Below are 25,890 nucleotides of genomic sequence, written 5' to 3'. Positions count from 1 at the left end.
TTCATAATGAAAACTAAATGCACAACAAAATCTTACGGAAGACCTCCAATGTTGGTTTTAAAACATGCATTTTAAAACATGCAAGCTACAAGGTTATTACAGTCAGTTCTTGATCCACTTTCTCCCTTGCTTATAATCTAATTTGAAGGCTCACTAAAACCGCCTGTTTTGGTCTTTTGATGGCTCAGTAAGGTTTAAAAAAATGTGATGGGCAATGAAACCAGCGTCTGCTACCTTCTCCAGCTTTTTCAGCCATAAACACATTCCTCCCAGTCAGACCGAGCGCATTCTATTGGTCCTGGAGATCTCAAATTCAATAAAGTCTGATTGACTACACTATACACATGGCTTAGAGAAGCAAACTTTCTGCAGCTGGTAACTTTGGACCACAAAAACATGTGTTGTGAAAATTAAAAAATTATAAAAATGCGTGAATTGTTATGAAATGTCCAATCGAATGAAACGCCAGGAAGCCACTCTTTGAGGAAGTAAAGGCATAAATGGTCACAGACAGAGAAGGTCGTTTTGTTTTTTTTGTGCTATCATTTTTTGTAAACATTAGTCATACATTTTAGAAAAACTAAGCAGAAACCCCAGTTACCTGATTATCCAGTAGGCTGTCATCCAGTCTCCTTGTTTCGGTTGAGGGCTGTTTATGAAAAACAAAAAGTGTAAGTTTTATCACAATATAAAACATTTTACAGCTGTAAGGCTATCTCCACACGGGTGAATTACACAAGACATAATCGCATTGCTAACGCTATGCAATTATATTCTAATGGTACATTCACAGTGCGTGTTAGTGTGGTGCAGCAGATCCATCGGGCAACAGTAAAGCATTCTTTTAATTGACTGTATACTTCAGTGTATATGCTACAACTCATGCATTATGTGCGATGCCACTTTTCCCTATGCTGCACATATTTTGAGTACAACGCAGAGCATAGATTAATGGGGCAGGGCTGTAATGGAGAGCAATGCGGATGCCACGCATTCTTGTATAACACATGGCCACCTGCGCTGCTGATGGAAGTGCAGTGTGTTCAGGCTCTTATTCAATACCTCCTTCATCCTACAAAGCAAAGTAATCTGACGTGAAAAAACCTCAGCAGCTGCTTCCAACAACTGACCTACCTGCCATTAAAGATTAATGATCAAACTAATGAGAGGTCCTCTAGACTGGACCAGTGGCTGTCTTACTCTGGTCTACATCAGGGGTCTAGTCCTGGGAAAAGAGACTCATCCCCAAAAAAACCCTGAAAAAAAGGCTTCCAGCCGTGGGAGGGAGATCCTGAGTAGACCAGACTAGCGGCGCCTTCCCCACCGCTCCCCCTTCACTGCGCTGCCTCCACTCCACATGCTATGGTGGACGTAGTCCACCCTCTGAAAAAAGTAGGTGGACCTCGTCCACCTGCGTTCACGCAGGACTCGACCACATACCAGAACATTCCTTCCATAGTAAAATGCACTTTAAATTACATTTTTCCTATGTCTCTGTCACGTACAGTAGGTGATAAAAATGTGACCGATCTGACTGGTTTTGGACTGGTCCATCTCTGCATGGGGGTTTCTTTATTTTTTAGAAAAGCTCTACCTGGGAAGGATTTATATACAACATGACGGCCAGCCTTTCTTGCTTGCTAGCACTATATTTTGGCAGCTTGATTGAGCCATAGCCAATCATTAAGTGCACTAAAGAAAACTGAGAATCTGCCATGAGGAGATGGACTAGTCCAAAACCAATCCGATCGGCCAGATTTTTACCAGCCACTGTAAGTGCCAATAGCGTAGGAAACAGTTAATTTATAGTGCATTTTACTCTGGGACAAAAATGTACATCTTGTATGCATTTCACAATCTTTTGCAATAGTAGTCCATAGTAGTCCATTGCCAACGGAGGAAGTTCGGTATGGTCCAGAAACTTCTGACAAGCTTATACACTGTTACCATGTTCATCTATCTTGGTTTGGTAGGGTGGCTCCTCAGCTACATGCAAGCTACAGAGTGTCATCAGATCTGGGAAGAAAATCGTTGGCAAACCCCTCCCTCCACTGAACATTCTCTACAACTCCAGACTGTGCTCCAGAGCATTGAAGATCGTCAATGACCAATCACACCCAGACCACCGATTCTTCAGTTGGCTCCCATCTGGACGGAGGTTTTGGGCCATCTAAACCAGGAACTCCTCCTTCCCCTCCACTGTCAACCTCTGTAGGTCTGCAGCCGTAGGCTCCCGATAGACTGACTATTGAAACACTGTATCTTGTCACGGAATATATCTTGTTAAAGCTGCTACTACTGTATTCCAGTGTTATTACCTGACAAAGCTGCTATTGCTTTCTGGTCTACTATTTATACTTTTTTTCCTTTGTTTATGTCCATTCTGAGCTATATTATGTGCCAAACCCAAATTCGGGCACGTGCTTGGCGAATTAATCTGATATTTAAAGAGACTCAAAGATGAGCCAACAAAGATTTTTTACTTACCCGGGGCTTCCTCCAGCCCCATAAGCATAGATGTGTCCCTCGCCATCCTCTGTTTAGTGGCAATCAGCCTCGGTAACTGACGCAGTGACGTCAGCCGGGGTCTTCCCAGACTGAAGACTGTTACCAGGACTGATTGCGGGCAAACGGAGGACAACGGGAGGATGGTGAGGGACGCATCCGTGCTTATGGGGCTGGAGGAAGCCGCAGGTAAGTAAAAAAATCTTCATGTTGGCTCATCTCTGAGTCTCTTTAAGCAGTCTGTCACTTACTCAGTTGATTGGCATTATGTGTCCTGCTGCACCTCACCATAGGGCTACTCGGCAGAGAGGACTTTAGCAAGATTGCATAGCAACTGTGAAAATGATCACATAGGATTGTTTCAAAGAAATACTGTACATCCCAAGTCTATACATAACTTTACCCCAAATTATTCACACCTACAGATGGGTACAGACATGCGTAGACTGTTAAACCAGCAGCCAAAAATCCATCCTCAGGGCACTGGTAATTCTGCTATGAAGAGGCACATTGATCACAGCTCATCATACCTATGCATTGCTACAATGGGGCAGGGCACGTTGTGCAATGCTTGGTGACATCGCATCTCAGGGATCCTTGAGGGAGGCCCATACAGACATGGGATAGTTACCCGCTTTAGCCATAAACAAACAGATGTCATTTGTACCTAGATTTACATAGAGGAAAACATGCACTGCATACCTGAGGCGAGTCAGAGTCTGTATATACACCATTCACAGAAACCTGCTCACTCTGCAAACTTTGTAACCTGAAAGAAAGAGAAATGATTGGCTGTAATCAGTGTGTTCCTCTAACTGGTGATCAGAAAATTTGATCAATGAATCACCATTGCTGATAGAATAATCTGAATACAGAAAATTAATTTAAGTTGGTTGCTGATCAAAAATCAGTTGCTGCCTCTCTTGAAGATGGTAGCTCTATCAAAAGGAAGTGGAAGCCATGCCCGAACTACTATAATTGTGTCATTATCTGTCCTAGAAAATCAACAGGATATTTTATCATGACCTATGAATGTCCTATTTTGTTTCATTACTATGCACATATTCAGCAAAAGGCCTCTGTAACAAGGCAGGGAACATCTGCTCACACTGACAAGAGACATACTGTATGTGGCACCTATAATATTTTAGGCAGTGGGGTAGTTCAGGAGCTCTGGGCCCCAGTGCAAGTTTTACATTGGGCCCCCTCAAGCACTCATACATAAGAATTGATACGGAGCACCAAAACCTGCCAAGGACAACCACAGAGTCAGAGGTGCAAGAAGGGGATGGGGAAGTTAATCATTATTACTATTCAACGCATCTATACAAGTGATTATTACCAGCACAGGACAATTCGAGAGCTAATCCTGTGGTAGAGGGAGGTAACCGTTGCGGTTGCAACCTCTGCATCCTCTATTGCTATGCCACTGTGTTTAGGCGCTAGTACAGCATGGCTCCTGGCACAACCCCTGGCAATGCATGATTACGCTAAGCGAACCTTTCTTGCAGCACACTGGCAGGAATAGAGTGATCCTCCATAATAACGTGATTCTGCATAACTTCTTCTTGCTTTGGTTCTGCAGGAGGCGGAGTTGGCGGCCTTCGTTTCCTCTCCTCCTCCTCTCGTCTCCTTCTCAGCTCATTCTCCTCCAGCTTAAAAATAAAGTTGATTTTTTTTAATGCAATGAAGAATCTAATCAGTTACACTCACCAAAACAATACAGTTCCCATGGAGGACACAGATTACGCATGACTCAATGGTTAGCTCTGGTAATGAGTTCAACCTGTCGTGCAGGAGTCAATACACAGCACAAAAAAGTCTATCGAGAAAAGGACCTGAAAAAAGAAGCTCTTGCCTTGGATGGCTCATAGTGATCACAGGGTCAGGAGCCAATGAAATCAGCTCCTGACCGACTCACGGAGCTCTGCTGTCATAGTGACGGCACAGCGAGTGGGCTTTAGCGATGGGAAAGCGGTTCGAACAACGAAAGCGACTGGTCTGTGTGCCGTGACGTTGGGGAGCTCCGTTTTTTTCGTTTTTTTTTTTTTTTTTTACCAGCAGCCTCTGGTACTTAGTGCACCAAAGATGGTACACTATCGCCAATTTATACTTACCTGGGCTTCCTCCAGCCCAGGGGCGTAACTAGACATCACTGGGCCCCCCTGCGAAACTTTGGATGGGGCCCCCACCAGCCTCGCTTTCTGCACAGGAAAACTAAGGTCCAATGTGTTTTCCCAATGCAGATAAAAACACTTAGACTAAAGCTAAGTACTCACGGGGGGACAATTGTAGCTGTCACTGCACACGGGAGCGTGTGCGCGACAGTTCGGCGACAGTTCGTCGCCAAGTCCCTCTGCATCCACACGGCAGCAGAGGGATTAGCGATGCGGCGGAAGCTGTCGCCGAGGTTCCTCCCCCCCGCCGGAAGCTCCGTGTGCTGTGTGTGGGTAGCTGTCGCTAGCCCGCATACACATGCGGGGCTAGCGACAGTTCCGGCGAGGTTGCGGCGACGGCTGTAGCCGGCGATTGAACATGTCAATCGCCTGGCGACAGCTCCGACGGTTCGGGGCGCGCGCGTCATACACACGGGCGAACTGTCGCCGCAACATGCGCGTGCCACGCGGTTGCGGCGACGGCCGTCCCCCGTGAGTATGGACCTTTAAAGGAAATGTCAGGCAATCTATGCTACCACCAGATCTACTTACATGGGGCTTCCTCAAGCCCCTTGCAGCTGACAACAAGTCCCTTGTTGCAGCTCTGCTCCCAGTACATACACACACATACACACACAGCTGTATTGTTTTACTACATGAGAGCACATGCTATATGGAGGAACAACAATGACATGCTGAACGTAAGATATACTGTAGTATCAATGTAACTTTGGCAAAGCATTCAGAATGTCACTGAATGATACTGTTATTACAACAGAACTTGGACTCCAAGTGAGACAACAAGCTCTCAATGAAGCAGCAACAGTAAGACATCAATCAACACTGAGTTGTAAAAGTATTCAGAGGCCATAAAGTCATTAGCCTGTATGATAAGAATCTAGGATCCCTTTTGCTGAAAAGAGAACGTCTAGAACTTTTTTTCAAAATGTGATGTTTTTGTTTTAGGGTTGTACATCAAGTCTTTAGAACTTTGCTGCAGTGTGAGACAGATGTTTTTTACGAACCCTAGGGAGCAGGGACAGTGTACAAATTCCAAAGTGTGTGTTATACGTTATCTGTGTGGTGGACACATGCAGTCAATATAACAATGCTGTGAGAGCAGAATACGTTTTTATTCTCCATACCTTAAGCTGTCAGTCTCTCAAACTTCCCCCCCCCCCCACGGGCCCCCTGTGGCATCTGGGCCCCCCTGCTGAGGCATTCCTTGCAGGGTCTATTGTTACACCCCTGCTCCAGCCCCATAAGCACTGTGGCTTCCCTCGCCGTCCTCTTCAGCCCCTCTGTTTTGGCGGTAATCTGGTTAGTCGCTGCCAGACGCAGACTTCTGCGCATGCGCGGCTCAGCCACATGTCCCCATCCCCTGGAACATTCTGCGTCTGCGCAGAAGCCCGCGACTGCCCGTATTATCAGGAGTCGTAGCGGCTAAACGGAGGGGCTGAAGAGGATGGTGAGGGACTCAGTGCTGCTCATGAGGCTGGTGGAAGCCCCAGGCAAGTATAAATTAGCGATAGTGAACAATCCAGAGACTGCTGGTACTGAAGTGGTTAAAAAAAGTTTGGCTATTGTTAGGACACATTTTACATACTTAATTCAGGAATTTAAAAGGCAACCACAGCTCAAACAATTACATTTTATGCCCAAGGGCTTCTTCTACTCTCTGGAATTTGACCCTTATCTCAGGGGTGCCCAATAGGTCGATCACGATCTGCCGGTAGATCGCAATCGCCTGCCGAGTAGTTTGCAACCGCGTGGCCATGTCCTATCAAATTGTAGCCACGGCTGTCAGTATTTGCTGCCGTGTAGCTGCAGCTGTCAGAATTTGCTGCCGTGTAGCTGCAGCTGTCAATTTGCTGCCGTGTAGCTGCAGCTGTCAGAATTTGCTGCTGCATAGCTTCGGCTGTCAGAATTTGTTTTTCTTACCAAAGCATCATTTTTAGCTGCATTTTTAGCTAAGCTCCACCCATCAAAGAAAACTGCCCAGGCTTTTTTCCCTGATGCTGTGCAAAGCATGATGGGATTTCCTATGTTCACGTTGCCTAGCAACTGGGAAGGGTGATCAGCACACAGGACAGTTGGAACTGTGTCTCATGCTCCCTGTCACCTCCTTTCAACCAAAAAGATGGCTGCCCTCATGAAATCAAACATGTGCCTGTTCTTTTAAAACAGGGTGGGTAAGAGATTATATTACCTATCTATTTTAATTAACATAACTAATGTAACCTAATGACAATATGTTTGTTTTCAGGCTGACGGTCCTCTTTAAGCTCCATCCTCTACAACTTTTTTTTTTTTTTTTTGGAATGGGGGGGGGGGGGGGGGGGTGCTAGATCACACTGCCCCTGTAATTTTTAAAGGAGATTGCGAGCCAAAACAGTGTGGGCACCCCAGCCTTATTACATTAAGCTTGTCCCTACTTAACACTTTCAAACAGATGCTCAAGATTTACATCTTCAGTGTTCTACATCTTTCTTCCTCATTAACACTTTCGTCTACTTTACCATTCCATTTCCCCCTACCTAATTTATTCTATACCCCCCTTATCTTACGATCTGAAATTCTAAGTTGTTTGTGTAGCTTGTAATACAGGCGGATTTACATTTTACTGGACACTCATAGGTTGAGAATTTATAGATAAAAGATCGTCGGAATGATGTCCGGCATCCACCACATTGTCACATGGACTCACCGTGGTTAGCTTCTCCAGCTGCAAGATTCTTTCATCCCATGTAGCTACTGCTTTCTGGAAGGCTTCATGTCTCTTGATCAGGTTTTCCACTTCATCCACGTTGCCACCAAGCTCAGCTGATCTGACGATGGGTTCCTGGCTGGAAAGCCAAGCTTCAGCCACATTGGCATCTCTTCCAAACATAAGTACTTCAAGCACTGAAAGGAAGGAGAATGTGTCATGTCCCGTGCTTCACAGGGCCGGTTATAAGTACAATAAGGTGTCTGGGCCAAACTAACCTGGGGATGTGTGTGTGTGTGTGTGGGGGGGGGGGGGGGGGCTGGGGAAGGGGGTTGAACCCTCCCCCCATAATTGACATTAAGTGCCCTTTACTTCCACAGGACAGCTTCTGGTCTCCACCCCCCCCCCCCAAACTTTATTTTGCTCCCTGCGTAGCGTAGAGACTCACTGGTCCTGGCTGGTGCGGCCCTCCAGTAGTGCGTTCCTGTCTTATCCTTACAGGAGGCGCCTCTCCTCAGCGACCCCACATATTCTTATGTAATAATATGCAGTCGCATCACTGAGACGATGTGGCTGGCGGTGATGAAGACGGAAATGCACAGACAAATGGAGGAGCACACCGGCTGGGACAAGCGAGTCGCTACTCTGCAGGGGCCCCAAGGACCAAAACAAAAGGGGAGGGCAGGAGCAATTTGAGGATTTGCGGCAAATGCTCAGTTTGCCCCTATAAAAGAGCCCTGGTGCTTTAGAACATATATTAGGTGGGGTAACAAGGGTCAGCACACGATACTGTACAATTCATTACATTTTTAAAATGAAAGTACATCCTGGGAGGGAAAACATAGGATATGAAGCATGATTTCAAACACAATACTGAGTTTTGTCACACAGTCCTAAATAGTCAGAGGCCCCAGAGTGAAGAGTGTCGATGTAGACCTACCAATTTGGAGCCATTCCATTTTTTCTTTCCATTTGTTCTCAGTCTCCTGCCTCCTCTCCTGCAGCTGCTCCAGCTTTTCAGAGATCTGGAAGACACAGATTCTCATCAGGACACCAAGCTTACATACAGGTTTTCCTTCTAATGTGTGAGACGGTCACAAGCGAGACAATAACAATTAAGGAATTAGACCAACCAACAGCAGAAATGATCGCTGCATAATAGATAGTTGGGTTGACAAGCAGTGCGTGTGACATCACACGGTGGGTGGGTGTGGGTCACGAACAATGGGATCGGCATCGCATTGGGTGTGAGTAGATCCATCTGACAGATTGCTCGCAGGTTGGGGTCGCCGGCCGTCGTACACAATCCTGATTTTGGCCACCTCAGCCGACTTAAGTCAGGCGTGTGTTCAAGGCTTTAGAGGTGCTTAATATCAGTATTCCTTATTTGGCATTAAAGTAAGCTTGTGTCATACTCAACATGTAGTTTACTAAGTGTAATGATGTAGTAAAAAAATTAATAAAAAAAAAAAGTCTGAACTGACCTGTTCTACCACTGGGTATTCTCGTCCCATACTTCTGGTGCACGAGTGTAGCTATGTCCCATCCCCATGGCCATACATTGGAGCAGTTTTGGCATTCCTGTGTGGATAAAGGGAATGACTACACCCTGCCCTACCCACCAAACATGAAACCAGCATCATAAGGTTTGGTGGGTGGAGTTTTGCAGGATGTGACACTCCTTCCACTCACATCAGTAAGTCAGTCTCTGGTCTAGAGCTGGTGTTTGGTTATGTGGGTGGGTGACTGGCTGCATAGCCTTGACAATTGCCATAGTTCCTTAGAGCCTGTTTCCATTACATGTGGTGCAATGTGGCAACGCATCACACCGCGGCTGTACTGTAAGCAATGCCCAGTAATGGAACAGTTTCCATTGCTTGCTGGTTATGCGGAGTGATCAGAGAATCTGCAGCATCCTCCCGCCATCTCCCCCTCTACACTTCTGTATCTCCCGATGCGGAAGTAATGCGAATGGGAGCGGAAGTGATGCGTAGCTGCATCGCATCCCGCCGGTTCCCATTCGCTAGTGAAAACGGGCCCTTATGGGTCCATTTTTCCAATTAAGCTTTGTAGGGAGAATTGTATACAATACAGTTGTATACAAACCGATAACTGTGTCAAATTTGACACAAGCTTTCTTTAACTCAATAAGTTCAAAGGGGAAACTGGTTTTAAAGTCGAATCCCAGTATGTTACACAGCATTACCTTTTACCAGCAACTAAAAATACTGAATACCTGGCCCCACTAGCTGGCCTACTCCGCCTCTGCTGAATGCCTGTATCAATAATGGAGACAGAAGGTCTACTCTACATAATCTGCTGGGACCTTCTGTGTCTCCATGAGAGAAGCCCAGGACTGGGCTATTCCATCATCACTTGCCTCAAAACAGGTTTCTGTCAGCTACAAGTGTCCTTCCTAGGAGTCGGCAGATCTATCCCCAAAGTATATGAACAAACCTTTCCATATTTTTTTGCCTTCCAGAATGTCCTAAAATGCTGCTTTTCTATTGTTCTCCGCTCTAACTTCCATTTACATGGATAGGCAACAAGTACCTTGTCAGAAGCATAGTGATTCTTCTCCAGGAGAGTGTTTCCCAGTTCTATGCAGGATGTAAAACTGTCCGCTCGTGCATCTACTTCTGCCTTGATGCCTTGGTGATTTTTAATGACCAGATCAGCAGAGGACACATCCCTGCTCAAGGAAAAATGGAGCATTAGTGAAAAAAGGCATTAAAAGACCAATTATACCCTGCAGAAAAAAAATGCTGACAAGGTTTTTAACCTATTAGAACAGATGTTAAAGCCTAGATGACCCCCAGATTTTTAAAAATCAGTCTGCAAAGTACTGTCCGAATTCAGAAGTGGATTTCAGTCCACAACTCAGGACCAGGTCAGTCTCCAGTCCCCACTGTCTATTAAAGGCTAAAAGTTGTTAAGAGGCGCCCAAGGATATATAAAACTAAGCTAAAACAAATAAAATAAAAAAGTAGAGGTGGCTTACTTCAATAATGACAAATTTACATAAACAACTCAATTGTGCACTGGCTACGTGTTTTGTGAGTCTCATCCCACTTCTTCAGGCAAAATGCAGTGCCAATGTTCAGCTGGACAAAGGGCGCCTCTCTGTTGGAAGGCTGCATGTGCAGATAGGTTCACGCCTAACAGCGCAAGGGACCCAAACTGTTGAAAGTCAAACTGGAATCGGATTGCTACTATGCAAATTTGTTAAATATCCAGGGTCCTTTTAGTAGATAACAACGGTTTCACTTTATGTATCAACAAGTTACAAACTCTGACAGTGATTAAGGTGCCAAGGTTTAACTTGTGTGTTAAAAAGGTTTCATAGGAAGTGTAGTAATGAACAGAGTCTTACCTTGGCTTCTCCTGGGCATCAATCTGCAGGTTAATGTCATCCATCCACAGCATCAGATCTCTCACCATCCTGAAGAAGCGGAACTTTTCCACCGTGTCCACGAGAAGTTGGCGTCGGGCGCTGCTTGCATCTTGTAGCTCTCCCCAGGCCTCGGTCACGGCTTGTTCATGCCTATGAATGTCTGCAGCTTTTTCACCTGCATAAGCTTTCTGCAGACGAGATGCGTCTTCCTGGACTTGCTTAACCTGCAAAGGTTAAGAAAATAAAAACGGACAGATTTTCAGAATTTCACAAGTAAGAACGCTTATCCAATCAGCTGTCCTTAGAACCCAATAAGCCCTCCAAAAGGTTTCCAAGTACCTCCCACTATTCATCCTAAAGGTGCCCATACATCAGTCGATGTATGAGCATATTGCCCATGAGACAGATCTCTGTCTTTGATCAGAGAGGGATCTGTATCCTGGTCATACACCTCAGACTGATTTCCGATAGATTTCAGCATTAATCAGAAATCAGCCTAGTGCTGCCGCAATGTCCACCTGGAGCACGTGCTCTGTAAAATCTTAACTATCCACCTGTGCAATTCCTGGCCTACTTCCCTGTGACCGCCTTTACCGCTAGTGGCTGTACCATGTGGTACAGCCACTCCTATAAAAACGTGGACATGGCGGTGACAGCGGAGGAAGCCAGGAATCGCACCAGTGGACAATTGAGACTTTAAAACACTGCACATGACTGCACTTGGGGCAGGGGGGAAGAAGAGGGACCATCAGTCATTGCAAAATAGAAAGCCATTACCGCACTGCATCTGATTAAGCCCTTACGACCGAGATCTTCCGCCATGTCCTATCGATCCTTTTAACTGCTTTTGGCTCAAAATTTAGAGAGACATAGAGCAGGCGGACATGTTGTGGGATGGTTTTTCCCCCAATTCAATAAATGTAGTGAAATGGAAAGTCAATGGCCACCTTATGGTCACCTTAATCTGCAGGTGCCATAGACCTTGCACAGATAGCAGCTAAGACCGTTTATTTGCATTCCATGCTGCTGCTCCCTTTGGCCACTAGATGACACCAAACAGCCTCTTATTACTTTCAGGGAAGAGAACATTTAGAGAAAGGACCCAAAACAGTGTTCAAGGAATGGAAACTTGGTAATTAAACAAACTGCATGTCAGCTAATACAAGCTGACCCAAAATCCATTGCACTGGAATGGGTCACAACATTTAAGGTTTTATCTCAGACATAATTGGCAATGGGTGAAAACATCTGAAGTATCAGCTGACGTGAATCTGAATGTGCAGTTTAATGCTGGGTACACACGATGCGTTTTTCCGGTCTATACTCTGATTGATTTTCCAATTCAATTCCGTTATCTTTTCTTATCCATTTCCATTCACTTCTATGAGAAACCGACCAGAAAACCGATTGTAAATAAGAACGGATTGTCGGAAATTATCTATCAAAACCATCTAACAGAAAAAAAAAAATGAGTGTAGCCAGCATAACACAACTCAATATAAGCAGATGACTGTTGACTAGAAAATAGGACTTGCAGTGGCGTAGCCAAGGAGCCCTAAGCCCCAGTGCAAGTTTTACATTAGCCTCCACAAGCACATAACAATTGATATGGTGCACCAAAACCTGCCAGGGACAACCACAGTATCAGAATGCAAGAAGGTGATAAGGAACAGTTTGTTAATGATTCAAAGCTTCTATAGAAGTGATCAATACAAGCGCAGGACCAATAAAGAGCTAATACGGTGTTTGAGGGAGGTCCCCTCAGGGCCCCGGTGAGCTTGCGACCTCTGCATCCCCTATTGCTATGCCAGTGATGACTTGTGACTTACTTGTGCACTGAGTGCTTGGATGTCATGTTCAAAGGTTGTATGCATGCGCTGCATGGCTTCTGCGGTGTTGAGATCTCGGCCAGTTTCCTCTGGAAGCAATTTGTGCTTGTCTTGTATCTGGCCCAGTGTTTCTCTGGCATCTTGATAGAAGCGGTGGAGCTCGTATGAGGCGGCTAACATCTGGCTTCGTGTATCAATCAACTCCAGGAGGTCAGCCCATGACTCGTTGAGACCATCTTTCCATTCAGCTACGGTGGCATTTTCTGAATGTTCAGAGGAAATTAGCTCATCCGCCATGAGATTCACAGCATCCACCCGCTCCTGTCCAATATTGCTGGTATCCCGAGAGAATTCCCGGAATTTATCTCTCAGCATCTATGATGCAGAAAGGTGGGAAAATACACACTGAAATGCACTTATAAATAAAAGGTCTAAAGTACACACACAGGCATAAACAAGATTGTGCTCTCAGGAGCATTTATATGGAATTTCACATCCATAGAGTTGTATACACCAGTGTTTACCATGCCCTCAACAAGTCTAACCAACAGTGTGAGTTTTGCAGGAAAAAGAACATTCGGGGATAAAAATGGGAGTCTTTTGTGTCTCAGCTGCATGATTATAATTATGTGAGAGCAGAGATTATTTTACATCTACATAGTACAGCCCAGGAGAGACCTACTGGGGCTAACGGTGGGTGATGCTGCTGCCCTCGCCCCTTATAACCCTGGCCTAAGGTCTAGTTTGTATAAAATATACTCACTGTTACATGCTCATAGTCTTGTCCCAGCTCATGGGAAGCTGCCACCACTTCACGCTCTGAAATCCAGTGCTCCAGGTCTTCCATGTCTCTCTTGAGTTGGCAGAGTCTTTGGTGTTCCTGTAACTTCCCGCTTCTTTCTTCTGCCAAGTCCTTTAGGCTTGCATATAGCTTGTCAACTTGCCCTTGACGTAAGGTAATGCGGTCACTGCAGAGTCCGAAAAAAGTTATCAAATTAACAACAAAATTCACATTTAGTTTTGGTACAATAACATAGGCTATTGAAAAGACTAAAAGAGCCCATACATTGGCAGATAAGGCAGCAGATTCGACCATCAGAGGGATCTATTTCTGCCACACATCTGCACATAGATTTCAGCATGAAGTGTATTGGAAATCTGTGCAGCCGCCTCAAGGTTCCCCCAGGTCTCTCCCATGTATTGTGTACCCCCAGGGCATATGGCGAGTGTGTCAGACTCCCCTCATGTCCACTGGCACGCTTCCTAAAGGTGTCCCACCATCCTTCTATATGGGAGCATCTGGTACCCCATGACATCAGTACATACAGCAGTGTCACATGGCACAGGCACCCCCAGCAGCAATGGAGAAAGACTGAGGACACAGGAAGAGGCGCACTAGTGGACATGTGGGTCTGCAACACCATGAGCCTGTGGGGTACATATTTTGCAATGGAGGGAGGGGAAAGACCGGACGGGGTTTCATCAATCATCAGAAGAAAAAAAAAACTAATCCATCACAGCGCCCACAACCAAGCCCTTTCAAGCAGTCACATTACCCTGAGAGAGTGTGAGTGCCCAAATAATTGTCTGAGCATCTTTGGAAGTCTTTGTCAAGCTTGAGAGACCTTAGAACAGTATTATCTAAAGAATATTGCTTTTCCTGGACGTATTTCATGTACAGAATGAAAGTGTCCTTCTATGTCCCCATGGAAAAAACAAACAAAAAAAAAACAGCCACAAAACATATTTGGAAGCTTTTTCTACCCACCTTTCTGGGTGGCCTCTGGAGACCATATCCCTGCTGGAGTTGGCCAGCTGATGGATAGTTTCGGCATAATCATCAAGGGCTTGCTCCATCACCAAGTGCTTCTTCAGCATAGCCTGAGCACCAATCTCGTCCTAGAGATAGGAAAAGGAGAGAAACAGATGACAGATTATGCTTATTACCCTGTGCATCTGACATTCCCCAGGCTTCTGCATCATAGGTTTTGGTGAAGAGACCATATTCTGCTGAAAACAAAACCAAACTACAAGGGAAACTACATTTTAGATTTGAAAAATTGGAAAAATGGTTAGGTTTTTAATTTTTTGCCAACTAATTTTCTTCACACCTGAAAGTACCATAGTTAAAATGATTTCTAACTGGTAAGGGAAATAAAGTCAGGAGCCTCAGATACGACACACATAAAACATTAGGGAGGACAGCAGCCAAGTGTTTCCGTTGCGTCCTTAGTTTGCGATTATCGCATGCAGTTACTGCCGCGCACCCAATCAAGCACATCAGCCCAAGATTTACCAGCATGTCCGATCGATACATGCGACCAATTTCAGTTCAAAATTGGTCGACTTGTTGATCGGCATGCTCTTGGCGGCACAGATTTTCATCAGATTCGATAATTATCAAATCTAATGGTCGGTTGGCCACCAAGTCTACAGATGTATAAGCCCTTTTCCACTACCCTGCATTTTGTGATCTAATTCCAATCACTAACTGATCACAAAATGCAGGGTACAGTTAAACTAATGGAAATGGCCATTTCCATTAGTGTAATACGATTGCGTTGCGATTTTTGGATGCGATTAAGCTCCTATAATGAGTATTGTAACTCAATCGCAATTGTGGAAATTGGTTTGAAACACTATTGCATCGAGTGCGATTGCGTTTAATAAGGGAAAAGAACCCTAAGGTGAATCTGAGGATAACTAATACTTAGAATGAGTGAGGAGATCAGCAGAAAAACAGATTACCACAGCTCCAATAGTGTCATATTAAAGGTGGCCATACATCAGGTGACTTGGCGGCCGATCGACCATCTGATTCGATTATTATAATCGGAATCGGTGTTACCAAGTGCATGCCCGACTGACAATGCAACCAATGTCGGGCTTAAATTGGTTGCATTAATCAGTCGGATATGCTGCAAGATGTACCCCAAAGTAAGACCGTATAGCTACGCCCTGGTGGCTTGGATGAAGTCACAGAGGACCGAGATACACTGTATGTGTGGAAAAAGTGGATAAAAGTGATCTGGCATCAGCTAATCAAGACTTTCCACACAGCTGAAAACTAATTCTGCCATATAGTGCCTACATAGGTCTATAAATCAATAATAATAATAGGTCTAGGAAAATAGTCTTATGACTGGAGCGAGGCTTTAACGTCAATAACTAATATAAATAGGGGGACATTTTAAGCACATCCTGAAGTCTTCTTTAGGGCCATGGAATTTCCAAGAACAGGTCCAGACTTGTCTTATAGCACTTTACAAAAAAAAAAAAAAAGTTGTCCCCTCTAAAGTTGTATTTCAGTTTCACCGACCTTGGCCTTTTCCTCTGACATCATGTGCAGTTCCTGTTCTCCCATCCAAGCTTCAGCCTCAGCAGCATCAGCATAGAACTGCTGTGCAGCGTGGGACTCCACAAGACGTGCGTGCCGCTTTTCTGCCTCACTTGCTAGCTCCTCCCACGTGCTCCTCAACAACTCCAATCTGTCTCCAAACTCCTGGGCTTCTACAGCGCTGTTCTTCACCATAGACTTTCCTCTCTCCAAGATATCATCAATTCGAGGCTGGTGGCCTTGAATTTCCTTCTGCAGTGTCTATAGGGAGTAAGAAAAAAAAAATCTGAATTGTTTGATATTTGGAACAGTGTACAATTCAAACTCCTAACCACATTGCATTCAGTTTCACCTCTGGATATTAGAATATTATGTTTATTACTGCTGAGATTTTGCTGTGCAGGCATGAGCTTTCAAAATTAAATCACAAGGTGTACTTAAAGAGAACCCGAGGTGGGGTTCTAAGAATAAAATCTACGCTCAGAGGCTGGGTCTGCCTATACAGCCCAGCCTCTGTTGCTATTTCAATCCCCCAAAGTTCCCCCTGTGCTCCGCTCTCCGCATAAATCATCAGCCGCGCTGCCGACACGCAGCGTGTCACAGCGAGCTGGGTTTACTTTTATCCTGTCAGTCTCGCCGCTCCCCCCGCCTCCTGCATAGCTCCGGTCCCTGCCCGGGGGGGACTGGCTGTGTGGTCTGAATAAGCTCTAAAATGGGCTGTCAATGTATCCTCCGGCTCCGCTGACATACTGCAGTGGCCTTAGCAACCAACACTTAAAAGATATAATCTGTTGGTGAGAGCAGCTTTTTTGCTGACAACAGCGGTTTGGTCATGCTCAACTAAAACTTAACCTAGATGGTGTTCCTTGTTGTTCCACATTAAGTCAAAACATGTGTGGTCTTTCATAAAAATACCCATGACACGCCCCCCCCACCCCCTATATACTTTTAATACTGTTTTACTACTGATGCTGTAACTATGTCACAGAACCATCCTCCCCATCTCCAGCACCCGTGGCCCCCGTTCTGCTCAGTCATAATCTTTGAATAAGCAGAACATTGATTATGGGCGGGGAGGAAGTTACGGTTCTTCGTCCTCTCTGCTCTTCCTTAAAGGAGTACTGTAAGCCCCTAAAAAAAAAAGTTTCACTTACCTGGGTCTTCTACCAGTCCCCCGCAGACATCCTGTGCCCGCACCAGGACAAAACAATCCTCCGGTCCCTTGCTGATCGTTTTATCCCGGGGTGGGCACAGGACACATACATACATACATACATACATACATACATAAATACATACATACATACACACACACACCGTTTAGAATTCACCCTTACCTCCCCCACTCTCCTATAGTTAACCCTCCAAAACTTTGACATGTGCGCAGCTCCCATTCATTATCTACGTGCATTGAGCCCACTGGTTGGATCTTGATTAAGAGGGCCCTAGGTATAGCGGGTTTATGGGTTTGGGGTTGTTGGGAACATGGGGTTCTCTGCTGCCATATATGGTTTTATGCTAATTTTGTACATGGTTTTTGCAAGTGATTAATAAAGTTTTGTATTTTTACAAGTAATATATATATTTTTTGTATTCAATCGGGTCATACCCCTTCCATAAAATATCTCACAAGGTATGTTTCTAATGTGTATATATTAAATTTATACAGTATATAATTAAAAATGGCATTGAAAAAATATACATAAATAGTTACCTTAGGGGCTCAACTTTTTTAATACGTATGTCATGGAGGTAGATTACTATTAGTTTTGCAAGTAAAAGCTTGTATTTAGTGACGGATGCAAAAAATGAAAAAAAAATACACCTTTATTTCCAAGTAAAATATTGTCACCATACATCATACTAGGGACATAATTTAAACGTTTTAATGACCAGGACAAATGGGCAAATAAAATGTGTGGCTTTTTCCCACAGTAACATGTATTATTTTAAAACTAGAATGGCCGAAAACTATAGAAATTTTTTTCCTTTTTTTTGGTTATTATTCCCGTTAAAATGCATTCAGAATAAAATAAATCTTAGCAAAATGTACCACCCAAAGAAAGCCTAACTGGTAAGGAAATAGATAATTTCACTGTGATAAAGTTATTGGTGAATAAATGGGAGGAGCGCAGAAAGGTGAAAACTGCTCTGGTCCATAAGTGGAAAAACCCCTCAGTGGTGAAGAAGAAAATTGTTTGCAAAAGTAACAGAGGCAATAAATAAATTAAGTGAAGAAATAATTCATGGCCATTATTAATATTCACCAGCGTACTAATACCCTCTATATAGCTGGTACACAATTGCTTCTGGTACAAGGTGACTTTTTCACTGTTGGCAATTGAGGGCCGCCTCTGTAACGATTTTCAGCACGGTTTAAGAGTTTTTGTATTGACACGTACGCGTTTTTGTGTGCAGATGCCAATAGTAATGAATAACGACGGGAAAATTGAAACGAAAAAACACTTATGCATGCGAATTCGCATGAAAAGAGGCCCACCAACATATTGCCAATCCACAAGTATTTTTTTTCTATAAAGATTCATCTAGTTATAGTAGAAACGTAGCCTAACTGAATAAAAGTCCTGAGTCATTGATTTACAAAGCGAACTGAAGTAAAGGTGGTGCAAACAAAACATAACTAATCAGAATCTAGGCTTCACTTTCCAGCTGAAGACACTAAACTGCTCCCATGCCTAGGCCCCTACAGGGCCGGATTTGTACTTTTTACCACCCAAGGCCAACTATAATATGTCTGTATGGTTGTTATCTCTGTGTGCCCCAATGAGAATTCTACTTACTTTCCATCATTGGATGTCACAGACAATAACTATTTTAGTGATATGCGTATAGATTATAAGTTATGTTTTGAAGTTTTATGTTATGTTTGCTATCTCGTTAATGATGGACCCATTGTGTCACCATGAAAGGTAGGCTGATGTGTACCTGCAGGATAGAGCTTACAGGTCTTGCAGGGATGATACAAGGACAGCACAGAGTACAGGACAGAGAGTTCAAAGGTTAAAGCTGTCCTTGTAGATAGGGATGGCTACATAGAACAACTTTACTGCCCCTAACTGAGCCGCCCCTAATTTTCTGGTGCCCTAGGCCATGGCCTATGTGGCCTTGCCAGAAATCCGGGCCTATGTGGCCCCTATCTTGATAAAGTCAGCTCTTGTACCTCAAGATTTTATAGAAACCCAATGTACTTGTCAGGTAGATGCTAGTAAATATTCCTTTGTGCTCTAGTAGCTACCGAGCACATTTCAGGAATACAAGATACTTGGTCAAACTGGCTAAAGCATGTGGGTAGCACACCTATAGATTTTTATATGTGGTAGTCTTGTAATCTTAACTTGTAACTGTAAAACGTCTAACAAGTAACTGAGTACAATAATATATTTCCTGTCGAGGCAGGAATGCTCCAAGAAAGCATAGAGAAAAGATGGAAATTTACAGAGCTCAGTGTCACCTTGCTAAATGGAAAGAAGAACATATAATCACAGTTACATTTTTTTACCTTTTAAAAAAAGATAAGATTTTATCAGTAGAAATTTTAAAGGTTTTCAGTTTATGCATTCTCTTGTAGCACTGTATAGGGAGGGACCTGAGTAAACAAGTCAAGGGCAGACTAGAAGACGGGTTTTATGTGACTGACCAACAGCAAGAACCAACACCTCATCAAATCAAAGTGAGGTCATTCAGCACTTGGCTTCTACTATGACAGACCAGTTTTAGTCGCTTTTAAAAAGCTTTGGAGCTTATTCACAAAAATTAGGAATGCAAACGATAATTTCACATTAACACACGTTGCAACGCAACCCATACAAAAAAAACAAACAAACAAACAAAAAAAAAAAACACACACCAAAACACTATCACCACTAGCACTACAGTTTTAATACAGAATAGCGTCCCCACATTTTACGTGATATATATTCAAATTAATGGGGCTTCACTTAATTTTCAAAAGCATGCACAAAGGGAGCTGACAAATTAAGTGAGAGAGGGATATGGAGGCCGCCATATTTATTCCCTTTTAAACAATACCTGTTGCCTGGCATCCTGCTGATGCCATCCTGGCTGCAGTGGTATCTGAACTCCACCATAAATAAGCATGCAGCTAATCTTGTCAGATCTGACAATAAAAAACGATTTCAGAAACACCTGATCTGTATATGCTTGTTCAGGGTCTATGGTTAAAAGTATTAGAGGCAGAGGATCAGCAGGACACCCAGGCAACTGGTATTGCAAAAAAAAAAAAAAAAAAAAAAGGACATACATATGACAGTCTCCACATCCCTCTTTCTTCAGTTGTCCTTTAACTCAACTACTGGCTGCCAGTCGCACTCAATTTTTCAATGAAAGGGCGGGACATTCTCCTGCTCTCTCACTGGTAAGCTGGGTCAAGAGACATCAAAGCAACTAATGCAGTTTACTATTATAGAGTGTCTGAGTGTTTATGTAATACATCTGCTTTATGCATCCTCCAAGATGTAGGTGGCAAGTTTGTGGAAAACAGCCACGAATGGCATGGCTAGAGGCTGGTGCGTGACTGGATGCCAATGCAAGAAACCACAACTGTGTGAAATTGAAACCGTTAATATTTGAAAATGGTGCTGTACTTCGAAAAATGCTAATTTGGGAAGGTAGTACCATACGATTTTTACATTAAATTTATCGAGTAATGTATAAATGCCACAGTGTATATTTATTGTAAGCTATTGCATTATTGTTGTTTTTTTTTACATTGTGAAGTCTTCCTCATTGTATCTCACCTGATTCTTCTTGATGAGTAGTTGCACTGTTGGCAAGTCTTTTCCATGTTCTGTAGAAATGGCCATTGGCATTCTCTCTTTAACCCAAAGCTTAGGGGAAAAAAGGGAAACAATGTCAGAGCATTATCTATATACAAAACTGAAGATTTCACATTTGCCTTTCCAACTGTATACCAATGAAAACCTTCATAAAGCTATAAAAGGGCAGAAACAATTCTTACAATTTCGTCTTCCAGATCCCTGTTGAACTGGTGACCCTCCTTAGATGCCAGTAACAACTTCCTGCGTTCGCTAAGGGGATCTCGTAATCTGGAGAAGTTATCGGCCACCGTCTTGTGCTTGGAGTCCACTTCCACTATGTTGGCATCTTCTTGGCCCAGGTTTTGTGCCTGACTCTGGATAGCTTCCAGTTCCTTCTCCCTCACTTCCATTTGGTTCTCCAACATCTAAAAAGACCCAAAGACAGTGAAATCAAGCACAAGGACCAGCTAGTCATCAATTATATTGACATTATCCAAGAGATTACTAGTTAATACAACAATGATAAACGGTTTTAAAACGAATGCTGAAATACAAACATTATATGCAATGGAATTCCTCCATTTCTAAAAATACAGTCTAATGGGATTATTTCCTTCTCTTAACATCCAGGAGAAACACATTTCCCAGTACCTGTTGCTTATTCAGCAGAATGTTGACACTGGTAAGATCTTTCCCATAATCATCAGACTGAAGCTGGCCTTCAAGGTTTTGTAACCAGCTCTCCAGTGCAGAACAGCTTTGTGTGAACAGCTCCGCCCTGTTAGCATCAAAAAGGCACTGAGCTTTGCTCTTCGTAGTGGACTCAAGGTCATTCCATAGGCTGTGTAGGTCATCCAACTTCTCTCTCACCACCGGTTCCAGTTCTGGCTTTTCTGCAATAAGCTGTTGTCCTTCCTGGGTTTAAAAAAAAATTTGAAACAATTACTGGATCACAGAACAAATAGTGCAAAATGGCATATATGAGAATGGAAATTATGAGAAAAAAACAGAGCAAGACTTAAGACATATACACACTTTCAACACGTTTTCCTACCAAGCCATATCTTACACACAGAGGCGTATCTAGAGGGGTGCAGGCATGGCTTGTGCCATGGGCGCTACAGCATTATGGGCGCCCATGGCTGCCCCTTCACCATACTGAGAAATGCAACTTGTAACTTATATTTGGGGGGCTAACTCTAGCAACCTATACTGGGGGGCTACCTATAGGAGGGAGGCACTCATGTAATTACTTATGCTGGGAGGGCAACTTAAACTGATTGACTACCTATACAGGAAGGACTACATCTGGCTATTTATCCTAGGGGGCGACCTCTGGCTACCTGGCTACTTATACTGGGGGGCTAACGCTGGTGACCTACGTATACTGGGGGGCACCTCTGGATACCAATACTGGAGGGACAGCTTCAGTATACATATGGGGCACAATTGGATATGAGGCGCAATTTCAGAGTTTGCCATAGGCGCTATATTACCTAAATATGCCCCTGCTTACACAAGTGAAAAGTCTTTTTTATAGCACAATGCTAAGCATTGAATGGGAATAGGTAAATAGTGTTCCTGTTCATTTGGCAGTAGAGTATCTGGAGAAGTTCCTCTACATATTTACTTTTAGAAGGGCTGTGGAGTCAGTACAAAAATCATCTGACTCAGACTCCTCAGTTTATGAAATCTCCAACTCCAGGTACCCAAAATTGCTCCGACTCCAACTCCTTGACTCGCTATGGATTTGGTTCAAAAATCATCTGACTCTGATCAGTTTATTGAAACCAACGACTCCGACCCCAGGTACCCAAAATTGCTCAGACTCCTCGACTCAGACTCCACAGCCCTGACTTTTAGAGTACCATAAACACCTTCAGTCTGTACCCTATTCACTCCCCACTAAAATGGAAGGGCGGGGGCTCCCCAGCAACCTAATTGACTCCATTTTAGTCCTTTAAGCCATTTATTTCTTAACTGAATGACTTGAAATGTAACTTAAGCTTCAGTGACTGACATTTACTAAAATAAATGTCCCATGCCAACAGTATATAGGTGGCCACTAATGATACATTTTGCCAAACGATTGTTTATGAACGATTGGAAATTATCATTTGGGACCACTAATGAACAAAAATCTCTTAACCAATCCGATCAGATATTAATCTCATCCAATTGGTTAGGAGATTTTGCCCATTAGTGGTCCCAAACTATCATTTCCAATCCTTCATACGAAGAATTGTTTGTAAACGGTCGTTGAGTAAATTGTATCGTTAGTGGCTTGTTGAAAAAGACAATTCAAAATTCTCATTATAAGGTTTGTGTCAGTAGATCAAAAATTGACAGAAAGGAGGAAGTAAAACTCAAAGCATCTTTGGCACTTCTACAGTCTCTAATTTTACTGAAAATACACATTTATTATGTAAAGAGTATACTTGGGATGTGTAGGCATACACTATAGTAATCGCTCACATTTCAATAGCAGATGTAAGCAATGCCAAGCAACCATCGCCTGCCAAAACCTGCAGAGCTCCAGAGCAAACACAGGCATGTGTGTAAAATAGTAGGTTAAAATATCTAAAATATATAGAGATAAGAATTGTGTTTTGTTTATTAGCCTTAAAAGGATCCCTTCCTTTTCTGACAATATCCCCCAATACTGCAAAGTTTAACTTGGTGCCTAACATCAACCCTTGGAAATTTTCCAACACCTTTCCAAATTTCTCTCCTACGCCTAACATTATCTGTTATCCATACCATAAAAAAAAAAATCCCAATCCTTTCTGTGCACCAGCATAGCCCCCAACATAGCTGAGACCCAGATAGTACCATAATATTAACCGTCACACTTACCCCATTCAAGACCAGTACTGCCCATACTCTACAAACTGCAGGTTCATATGAACCAATATCCAATTTCTCAAAGGACCAGTGTTGCCAACTCTCTCATCTATGGACACAAGAAATATACAGGTCTTGTCGCTAGTTAGATGCAGTTTAGGCACTGATCATGTATCATGTCCAAGTAGCCCCAGAACCTGTATAACATGTGTCAGTATTTAAAGGGATGCTTTGGCAACCCTCAAGAATGGTCTCACATATATGGAGATATTTTCAAGCCAAAAGTAAGGGTCCAGTCATGTGGTGAGTTTTAGTTTCAAACTGTAGGAAACATTGTTTTTAATATTGTGCAAAATTTTCATTATTAATTCATCATGGACACTTCTTTTTTTCTTTTTTTTTTCACAATCTTTTTTTTCACAAACCTTGTCTATTTTATCTAGCCAGTCCTTGTTCGATGCCAGTTCGGCCATAAATGCTTGGTGCTTCTGCCACTTGCTGTGCAGATTACGGGCTTCATCATACGAGACATCCTGAGCAGTCAGCATCTTCTCATTGATCCACAGTGTAAGCTGGGAAGACACAAAACTGCACTGAATAAACTGTACCAGCACAGAACGTTCTAAACGCTTTTCCATGGTTTAAAACTATAGGCATGCAATTTGGGGATGCACTTTTCCAACCCATCCTTAATTGTCGTACAACTATTTTTATGATTTTCCAATTATGCCCTTTAGGAAGGCAAAGTTCCTGCATGCTTCAAGAGGTCTACCATCATCCCTGTTCCTAAAAGCAGGGAGTCTCTGACCCTAACAACTACAGTCCCATGGCCCTAACGTCGGTCATCATGAAGACCTTTCAAAGAGTGGTCCTGTTCCACCTTAAAGGACACCTGAAGTGAGAGGAATATGGAGGCTCTCCATATTTATTTCCTATTAAGCAATAGCAGTTGCCTGGCTATCCTGGTAATCCTCTGCCTCTAATACTTTTAGCCATAGACCCTGAACAAACATGCAGCACATCAGGCGTTTTTTACATTTTTGTCAAGTTTGACCAGATGAGATTAGCTGTATGTTTCTGGTGCGATTCAGATACTACTGCAGCCAAATAGATCAGCAGGGCTGCCAGAAAACTGGTATTGTGTAAAACGAAAATAAAATAAAATACGGCAGCCTCTTTATACCTCTCACTTCATGTTTCTGATTCTGATATGATTGCTTGCTACATAGATAGTGTTAGGTAGGATAGGTGGGAGGGAAAACAAGTTTCTGAGCTTTAAGTACAAGTACACCAACACATTGAATAATAAAAAAAAAATCATCTCATGCTGAATGAAATATTGCATGTACTTCATACTCACACTGAAAGAGAATGTATTTTTGGAGTTACTGTACTACTGCAGATGTACCCTTGGCATTTCCATCATACAAGTTTTGTTTGTTTGCAGGTTGATAAGCCATATTACAAAGGTGAGAGTTGAACCTCGAGTTCCCCTCCTCCACAATCAAAGACACAAGGTAGCAGTTGAGTTGCAGCACAACAGCTCCTTTATTAGAGCAAGAAATTAGTACAAACAGCAGGACAACTTCAGACAATCCTTGACCTTTGTCAAGACAAAAGAATAGGGATCGTCCAAAATGGTTTGGCAGTTTTTACCAATTTCTTGCTCTAATGAAAGATCTGGTGTGCTGCAACTCAACTGCTACTTTGTGTCTTCTATAAAATAAAGAGAAATAGCACTTTTTGTTGGAGTGGTTTTCAGAGATACACAAAAGTTGAGTAAACCTCTTTACCTCTTGACAGTCTTGAAGGAAGTGCTGGAGGTCACGATTGTCCTTTAATCGGGTCAAAACCTCTTCTGCAGTTGCTCTATTTTTCTTGTGTCTAGGAAACAAAACATTTCATAAATACTCTCAAAATAAAAAGGTTTCCACATCAGTGTAAGCAAAGTTAAGATCCTTTTCCAAAACAAAAGTGTCATACTGACCTTTCATCAACAGAGGTGACCTTCTCCTGAATCTTCTCAGAATTGATATTTTGCTCTTGGACAAGTCTCTTCCCTGACTCAACCAACCCACGGATCTTCTCATCATTAGCATCCATGGTATTCATAAAGTCTTCATGACGTTTGATTGCAGCCTCAGCTGCCTGGAGAGTGTTTGGCATTTCTATGTGGGATAGGACATATTCCTAAAAGAAATTCATAGGTTAAAAGGAAAAGTTCAATCGATCACACTCTATAAACAGCGATAAAGACAACACACTTCATTAATTCTCACAGTACAAGTGAGAGAAAGAGAGAGCCAATCACTGCAAGAA

The 25,890-nt window shown here is 43.1% G+C and overlaps 1 protein-coding gene across 3 annotated transcripts in view; it reads right to left on the bottom strand.

Annotated features, from left to right (window-relative positions):
• The window catches only part of SPTBN2 (spectrin beta, non-erythrocytic 2), a 322,588-nt gene that overhangs the window by 8,986 nt on the left and 287,712 nt on the right, over positions 1-25,890 (bottom strand). For all 3 annotated transcript variants that reach the window (XM_068260592.1, XM_068260590.1, XM_068260591.1), the window contains 17 exons: positions 25,559-25,761; positions 25,365-25,455; positions 23,997-24,143; positions 21,379-21,642; positions 20,928-21,152; positions 20,707-20,796; positions 15,911-16,189; positions 14,360-14,490; positions 13,355-13,559; positions 12,592-12,966; positions 10,742-10,986; positions 9,922-10,060; positions 8,309-8,393; positions 7,369-7,565; positions 4,006-4,160; positions 3,208-3,274; positions 602-649 (listed from right to left, as the gene is read on the bottom strand). In XM_068260592.1, the coding sequence (XP_068116693.1) occupies positions 602-649; positions 3,208-3,274; positions 4,006-4,160; positions 7,369-7,565; positions 8,309-8,393; positions 9,922-10,060; positions 10,742-10,986; positions 12,592-12,966; positions 13,355-13,559; positions 14,360-14,490; positions 15,911-16,189; positions 20,707-20,796; positions 20,928-21,152; positions 21,379-21,642; positions 23,997-24,143; positions 25,365-25,455; positions 25,559-25,761 (2,946 nt within the window). The remainder of the gene's footprint in view (positions 1-601; positions 650-3,207; positions 3,275-4,005; positions 4,161-7,368; positions 7,566-8,308; positions 8,394-9,921; positions 10,061-10,741; positions 10,987-12,591; positions 12,967-13,354; positions 13,560-14,359; positions 14,491-15,910; positions 16,190-20,706; positions 20,797-20,927; positions 21,153-21,378; positions 21,643-23,996; positions 24,144-25,364; positions 25,456-25,558; positions 25,762-25,890) is intronic.

The sequence above is a fragment of the Hyperolius riggenbachi genome, chromosome 11, assembly GCF_040937935.1.
Source record: "Hyperolius riggenbachi isolate aHypRig1 chromosome 11, aHypRig1.pri, whole genome shotgun sequence".
Lineage (NCBI taxonomy): Eukaryota > Metazoa > Chordata > Amphibia > Anura > Hyperoliidae > Hyperolius > Hyperolius riggenbachi.
Note: the sequence above shows the minus strand (reverse complement) of the source record. Positions and strands in the feature narration are given on the sequence as shown.